The sequence below is a fragment of the Mesoplodon bidens genome (genome assembly GCF_964165515.1).
Source record: "Mesoplodon bidens genome assembly, chromosome: 11".
Taxonomy (NCBI): Eukaryota; Metazoa; Chordata; class Mammalia; order Artiodactyla; family Ziphiidae; genus Mesoplodon; species Mesoplodon bidens.
The window spans coordinates 43980255-43988383 of NC_138167.1; the positions used below are offsets into that span (position 1 = coordinate 43980255).

Sequence of the window (8129 nt, forward strand, 5' to 3'; positions counted from 1 at the left end):
CGAGCAAAAGGACACGAGGGAGAAGCCGAGGGGCCTCCATAAGAGCACCTCCTTGGTGGGGGGGGGCTGCTTATCTCAACTCGTGTAAATAAAACCAGGGCGGAGGCACGGGCATGCTTGGCGTGATCTCACAACCTCACCTCAGGTCACTGATGCCCATTATTCCTTGACTGTCTCATGACTCAGGAAAGAAGGCTTAGGGTCAGGGCACTTGAGTCCTAATCATCTTTAGCCCGTATCTTCTGGTTCGCTGATGCTGGTTTTCTCCTAGCTGATGACTAGAATAAGAAAGAAGGAGAGGGAAATAAAGGCGAAGCCACTAGAGGCAGCTGGGGCATTTTGCTGACTATTCGCCCGTTGAACGGGTTTCCCATCCATAAAGCCAGGATCCGCGGCAACATAAGGCAGGAATCCCGTGACTTCATTTTCCTCCTGATGTATTTTGGACACTAAACCCCAATCTTGATTGCATGCTATTTAACACTGAAATTCTGGGTAGTTTTGTTTATTTGTTTGTGTTTTGTTTTGTTTTGTTAATGTGACTGCGCATGCTTGAAAAAGGGAAGCAAATCCAAGATCCCAAATACCGTGCAGAGCAAACCGCAGGCCACGTTACGGATCGGCTTACACTGCGGAGTGCCCTCATTTCTACACACGGTCGGCTCCGCCTGCAGTTTCTCCTCTCAAACGCCAGGTGGAATGACTGGCCGAATGTCGCCACAGAGCTGGCAGGCGGCGCTGTGGCGCCTGGGCCGACCCTCAACTTTGCAACCACTCTATCCTTGGCAGAGCGACTCGTTGGTCCGGGCCGCGCATGAGCACAGCCTTCCTTTCGCTATTCCCGCCCTCTCCCCGCCTCTCTCTTGTCTTCTCGGCCCTGGGAGCAGGTAAGGCCTTGGGCCCTCGCTCCCGCCTTGCGCCGCGCACGCGCGCGGGGCGCCCCACCTCGCGCCAATGCTCTGAGAGCCTTACCTTGCATGCTCCCACCCGGGTCCTCACGCCCTCCCTTACCCTTCTTATCCCCGTGCTTTAGGGCTGCCCCTTCCGCGTGCCTGTGACCTCCAACCGCGCGGGCCTGGCGCCATCTTGGGTGTCTCGTGGGTTGGGGGAGCGTGCCTTGGAGCTGGCGAAAGTCAAATGCCGGGGTGCTTATTTCACCTGTCCCGGCTCATCCTTTACAAACGCTCTTTTCTCATTCTCTTGCCCCTTCAGAGCTGTCCCAACCCCCAAACTCTTCCCTCCTATCTCTGCTTTCTCTTCACATCCTGATTCGTGCCTTTCTTATTCTGAAACCTCCAGACTTTTGGCCCCAGGACTTCAGGTGCCGAACAATGGAGATTGTGGACCGTCTCAAGACACCACCCCCTCTAGTCAGCACCTCTCGATTTAAAAAGTAAACTTTGAAAGTGGTAGAAATGAACAGAACAGCCAAAACATCCCCTCCGTTCAGACTGTGGCCTGGGAGAGCTATAGCAGAAAAGAGGCCGGTTTCTTTGGAACCACTGATTGTCTCTCAGCGCCGTTCTTTTCCTTCCACTGCGGTGAAGTTGGGAAAAGCACAAGTTGTGGGCTGACACTGAGGTTTTCCGTTAGAGGCAGGAGGCCTAAAAAAGGGGTGGGGCCAGCCGGCCGGCTTTCCTGTCAAGGGTTTACCGAGAGTCCCCGGACTCGGCCCTCGAGAGGAAAAGAAGGTTAGGAAAGGGGACGGTTAAGTAGTAGCCCTGTAACTCCTTGGCCCATCTACACTGAGGAAGAAACCCATGAATCTGGGTAGCGCTGTTGCCCAAGGTGATATTGGTTAACAAGTGCAGACTTGGCCAAGGTTAGGTGGCCAGCGGAGGGGTCGCCACTTCATGCAGGCTCCCGTCAGTGCCACATCAGGCACTTTCCATATATTATTTCATTTAATCCGCCTAAGAACTGCATTTTACAAATGATGATATTAAGGTTTTGTTGCCTTGGGAAAAAAAACAGTCCCCCCCCCCCTTTTTTTTTTTTTTTTCTTTTGCGGTACGCGGGCCTCTCACTGTTGTGGCCTCTCCCGTTGCGGAGCACAGGCTCCGGACGCGCAGGCTCAGCGGCCATGGCTCACGGGCCCAGCCGCTCCGCGGCATGTGGGATCTTCCCGGACCGGGGCACGAACCTGTGTCCCCTGCATCGGCAGGCGGACTCTCAACCACTGCGCCACCACCACTGCGCCACCACGGAAGCCCAGTCCTCCCTTTTTTAAAGCTTTAAAGAAATTTTGGATTTTTGACCCAAGAAAACCTGAATAGTCTGGCAGCACAGTTGGGTTGGAGTTTAGGGTATGGGCAGAAATCAGAGTTCTAGACAGTAACTCAGATTCTGCATTCAGAAGTGTAATCTGGGAAAGTATTAGTCCAGCTCATTCAAGGAAGTGTCATTTAACAGGCCTAAGTAATCACTGAGTGTTTCAACCTGTAGCATATTAGAAAGCATTAAGAGTGAGAAGAGTTCAAGTCCTGGCTGTATCACTACCATCGTTTCAAGACTGGTTTTAAGAACATGCTATGTACCTAAGAATCACTTGAGAAGCTTCATTGAAATAGAGGGTACTTGGGCCTTATTCCCAGAAATCTTGACCTGGAAAGTCTAAGGTGGGACCCAAGAGTATGCATTTTTTAAGTTTTCTTTTTTTGGGCCGCAGCTCATGGCATGCGGGATCTTAGTTCCCTGACTAGCGGTTGAACCCGTGCCCCCTGCGGTGGAAGCTCAGAGTCCTGACTACTGGACCGTCAGGGAATTCCCCCCAAGAGTCTTTAAAGGGCAACATTTTTAGGCCCAAGCAATGAAGCCTTGAGAAGAGTTTCTTTTGAGTAAGAGACTGAGGGAAACTTAGGCAAAAGATGCTGGGGAAATTCATCTGACAACCCCAGCATGAGGCTATGGAAAGGGATAACAGGTCTTTTTTTCTCTCTCTCTTTCTTTTAATTAATTTATTTTTGGCTGCATTGGGTCCTCGCGGGGCATGCAGGTTTTGTCTAGTTGTGGCGAGCGGGTGCTACACTTTGTTGTGGTGCGCGGGCTTCTCTCATTGCAGTGGCTTCTCTGTTGCGGAGCACGGGCTCTAGGTGCGCGGGCTTCAGTAGTTGTGGCACACGGGCTCAGTGGTTGTGGCTCGCAGGCTCTAGCGCATAAGCTCAGTAGGGCTTAGTTGCTTAGCGCATGGGCTTAGTTGCTCTTCAGCATGTGCGATCTTCCCGGACCAGGGCTCGAACCCGTGTCCCCTGCATCGGCAGGAGAATTCTTAACCACTGTGCCACCAGGGAAGTCTGGGATAACAGGTCTTAAAGCTGGGACCAAGGGGCTTCTTGTTCAGACCAGGAGAAGTCACTTGATTATAAGGAAATCTTAGAAGCTGTGTGGAAGAAATCCTGACTTCAGGGTTCTAATTCCATCTCTGCTGAGATTTGAGGTCAGTCACTGCTCTCTGGGCCATTTAAATTTTCCAGAGCACCTTTTCTGCTAATAAGGATGTCCTTTGGTAAGCAAGGACAGTATTGACAATGCTCCTTCTGTAATTGCAGCTCTCCTGCCACAGCCCTTCAGCCCCTGAAAATGTACACTTGCACCAAGTTCATCTCCACCTCCTCCTTGGTGAGTACCTGCCTTTTCCAGGAAAGTTTTTAAGGAGAGGCATCTTGTCTTTTCCTTCTCAGACCTTGTTCTTCACAGCTGGGCCCTTTGCTGTGCTAGCCTGACAGGAGAGAATGAATGCTTCCCAGGCATTCCCCACCTCGTGTCCCATGAAGGCCAGTTAATTCTTCTCATCCAACTATATTAGAAGAAGAGTATAAATGAGAACCTAGGCTAAGATCAGGTTATTGTTAGACTGAAACTCTGTGTTCTTGTAAACTGGAACCCCACCAGAAATGGTAAACATGAGTTAAATTGCCTAAGTTGGACTGAGTATGCATTGTGTACAGGATCTTGTCCTGAGTGTCAGAGAGCCATAGCTAGGAGTTCCTTCTGGAAGCTTAAATTTGGGTGGGAAGCTAAAATACACATTGGGAAAATATTTGACTCAGAAGCAACAGCATGGAAGAAATTACAAATTATTAGATAATGGAGGCAATTGGTTCATTCACTCGTAAGTGAAAAGGAGCGATGCTGTTAGTAGGTATTATTTATTGAGCACTTACTGTGCCTGGCACCGAGTTTACCAGTTTGTATACATAATCTTTTTTCTTTCTTTCTTTTTTTTTTTCCCTCGATACGCGGGCCTCTCACTGCTGTGGCCTCTCCCGTTGCGGAGCACAGGCCCCAGACGCGCAGGCTCAGCGGCCATGGCTCACGGGCCCAGCCGCTCCGCGGCACGTGGGATCTTCCCGGATCAGGGCACGAACCCATGTCCCCTGCATTGTCAGGCAGACTCTCAACCACTGCGCCACCAGGGAAGCCCTACATAATCTTATTTACTCCTCAAATCAAGCCTGAGATATGTTATTCCCATTTGATAGATGAGAAAACAGACTTAGAAAGATTTAAGTGACTTGTCCTAAGATCACACAACTGATATAGAGATAAGATTTGAATCTAGTTATATTTGACTGGAGTCCTGGCTGTTAACCACCATGTTGTCTGCTTTGAAGACACTGGCTTGGAGTTTGTCAGAAAAGGCTACCAGGATGGGGTAAATTTTCAGCATGGATTTTTGCGCTTTTTTTCCAGAAGGGTGTGTTCAGGGAAAGATGTTCCAGTCATTGGCTTCCTTCTAATGGGCTGGCCATTACCAGTGTATGTATAGATTTCTTGCTGAGCGAAGTAAATGCTTCTGAGGCTTAAATTTCTTCCCGTTCTCAAGGCCTGTAAAAGGGAATAGCAAGGGTAGGTAATTACTTCCAAAAGGAAGTAGACTTTCTTCCCTTAAATCAGTGGAGAAGCCTAGGAAGCAAGAGAAATGGTGCCGTTCTTGAATCTAGAATTTGCTTAAAAGTAAAAGAATAATTCCAGATTCTCTTTTGAGATTCTTTTTTTTTTTTTTTTTTTTTTTTTTTTTTTTTTTTTTGTGGTACGCGGGCCTCTCACTGTTGTGGCCTCTCCCGTTGCGGAGCACAGGCTCCGGATGCGCAGGCCCAGCGGCCATGGCTCACGGGCCCAGCCGCTCCGCGGCATATGGGATCCTCCCAGACCGGGGCACGAACCCGTATCCCCTGCATCGGCAGGCGGACTCTCAACCACTGCGCCACCAGGGAGGCCCTCTCTTTTGAGATTCTGAGTTAAGTTCTAGCAAATGAATGGGGCATCTGAGTAACAATTGGGGGTTGTTCTAAAACTCCTCTCCACAGCCTTCCTTGACTTTCTTGGCCTTGCGTTATTCCCACTAGATCAGGAGAACCTCTCCACTATTGAACCGATCACTGTCTGCAGTGGTGCTGAAGCGACCAGAGACACTGACAGATGAGGTTTGTTATAAGTGGAATTGGGCCTGTGGGGGAGGGGGAGGGGTGGGGGTTGGGTGGGGAGGGTTACCTGACAGAACCAGTAGGGGGAGTGCTGAGGACTCCATATATGGTACCCTAATGTTTCAGCTTCTGCCACTGGCAGCGAATGTCCATGTGTGCTGCTGATAACTGCCACTACTTGACTTAGTGTACTGACTTGAGTTTGGAGCAGTTAGTCCCAGGAAGATGATCTCCTCAAGGCATCAAGAACAGGCTAGGGCTTCAGTCTTACATTTCTAGACCATACCTGAATCTTGAAGGTATTTGACATCCACCTTTTGCTTTTAAAAGTTCTGCTTGGCAGCATTTTAGGGAGTTTTCCAGGGAGTTAAAAGATTTCCTGTATATGGGGGAGAAGCAGTGGGATTTGATAGCATAAAGGGCTTAAATGGTACAAAAGTTTCCAGAGCGCAAAAAGGGTTTCCTAAAAACTTTCTACCTACTTCTTCACAGAGCCACAGCAGCTTGGCAGCCCCACGTGCCCTGACCACCTCACTTATTCCTAGCCGCAGTTTCCAAACCAGTGCCATTTCAAGGGACATTGACACAGCCGCCAAGTTCATTGGCGCTGGGGCTGCCACAGTAGGGGTGGCTGGCTCTGGGGCTGGAATTGGGACTGTGTTTGGGAGCCTCATCATTGGTTATGCCAGGTAAGATGGGCCCACCGTTGGCTCTCTGATATGTTTCCAAAGGTCTGGGCAGAGACGGGGTTCTAGAGCTGCACTATCCTATACAGTAGCCACTAGCCACCTTTTGCTCTTTGAATGTAAATTTTAATTAACTAAAAGTACACAGACTTAAATTTTGTAACTTTTAATGTAGCTCAGTAGCCACATGTGACTAGTGGCCACCATTTTGGAAAGTTCTATTGGACAGCTTTGGTTTAGAGTAGGAGTCAGCAAACTAAGGCAGGATGTCAATATCTGGGCCACAGTCTGGTTTTGTATAGCTGAGCTAAGAAGGGTTTTACATTTTTAAAGGGTCATGAAAATAAAAAAGGTAACAGAGACCATATGTGACCCACAAAGCCTAAAATATTTGCTGTCTGGCCCTTTACAGAAAAAGTATCATCCCCATCCCGTTCCCCCACCCTCCCCCCAGTCTAGAGCTTCAGTCAGCATAGTGGCTTCACTGCCATTTGTCCCCATCCCTGGGAATTCCCCCATCACTCCTGGGAAAACTGCCTCTGCATCCAGCCCCATGGCTCCCTGACACTTGGGACTATTTGGTCCCCACCAACTCTGGGCAACTCACTGTTAGAACTAAATTAATCCTCTGGAGATCTGCAAGTTCTCTTAACGTCCTTGGGGAAATCAGGTTATTTTTTAGGATTTGTATGAAATAAGAAACTTCTGTGTCCACAATTCTGTTCAAAGCTGGTGTTGCTTTAGCTTATCCACCAAGGCTTCCAGAGGTGACAGAGTAAGGGAAATAGAAATTATATACTGACTTTCAAAGTTGGGAGTCCTTTATGCCATTTTTTAATCATATCATCTAAACCTCACAGACCATTTATAGCCCCGAATCTTTTGACTATTTTGAAATGAGGCAAGTTATTTGTCCCTCTGGCTCCATGTCCACAAGAACAATGTTTTTCTAATTGTGTTACATAAAGCCCTAGGGTTCTGAGGCTATACCCCAGAGACTGTCTTAGAGAATGAAGGGGAAACCAATCCAACAAGACTTTCAAATCCCCCACTTTTTTTACAACTACACTTCAGATTTATGCATTTCGTATTTTGGGGTTCTGCTGCTTACCGTTTGGAAACACTGGTCTGATAGGCCCTGCCACTCCAGATACCTCTACCATTCTGGTTGAGCCCTGGATAGCTGTGTCCAGACCCAGGAGTCTTAAGTTATGAGGAAGATGTGGGTGATCCAGTAGAGGCAGTAATGTTTGTACCCGGGCTATGTTACAGACTTTTGGGTTGTCCACCCCCCGTTTCATCTCTGTAGGAGCCCTTGGTGTATCAGAGCAAGAATTGGGGCATGATGTTGTCACCTCATTACATAAGATGTTAGCTCGAGATGGGTTCTCCCTGAGTCCACCTTTAATGTTTGTCCTTCTTTGTGCGGACTAGAAATTCAGTCTTTTCTCCTCCCCTTCTCCCAGGAACCCTTCTCTGAAGCAACAGCTATTCTCCTACGCCATTCTGGGCTTTGCCCTCTCGGAAGCCATGGGACTCTTTTGCCTGATGGTGGCCTTTCTCATCCTCTTCGCCATGTGAAGGAGCCGTTTCCACCTCCCATAGTTCTTTCTCCTGTGTCTTGTCTGCCCTGTATGTTCCTTTTCCTGTACCTCCTCAGGCAGCCTGGGGAAAGGGGTTGGCTCGGGGTTTGACAGAAGGAAGACAAATAGATACTGTATTAAAAAGATGTTTCTTGAGTCTCCTGTGTCTATTTTTTTCCATAATTGGCTGAATGCCTTGGTGAAAGTATAAGGCCTGGAGGTTGGTGATGGTTCTAAGCTCAGCATGGGTCTGGGCTCACTTATTCTTCATCCTCTTATGTTGGGAAAGCTTTATTTAAACTAGTGCTCCTTTTTAATAATTTTCACCTGGGATGGCATGTTACCTTGGAGAACTGGGTCAGTAGCAACTTACAGTGCTGGTGTAAAATTTTGACTAATGGGCTCTCCGTTTCCACTGCCACTTTCCTGGCTGA

General features: G+C 48.5%; 1 protein-coding gene across 4 annotated transcripts; it reads left to right on the plus strand.

The window, feature by feature from the left end:
• The first annotated feature begins 851 nt into the window (after nt 1-851).
• On the plus strand, nt 852-7851 carry ATP5MC2 (ATP synthase membrane subunit c locus 2). Of its 4 annotated transcripts, XM_081247892.1 has the most exons (6): nt 869-887; nt 3261-3436; nt 3549-3618; nt 5349-5426; nt 5919-6115; nt 7579-7851. In XM_081247892.1, the coding sequence occupies exons 3-6, from the start codon at nt 3580-3582 to the stop codon at nt 7691-7693; spliced, it is 429 nt and encodes a 142-aa protein (XP_081104018.1). In that variant the 5' UTR covers nt 869-887; nt 3261-3436; nt 3549-3579; the 3' UTR covers nt 7694-7851. The 4 variants fall into 4 exon arrangements, with proteins under 4 accessions (XP_081104019.1, XP_081104018.1, XP_081104016.1 ...); XM_081247893.1 differs by lacking the exon at nt 3261-3436 and having other exon boundaries at nt 852-887; XM_081247890.1 differs by lacking the exons at nt 869-887; nt 3261-3436 and adding an exon at nt 1297-1393.
• Nucleotides 7852-8129: the final 278 nt, after the last annotated feature.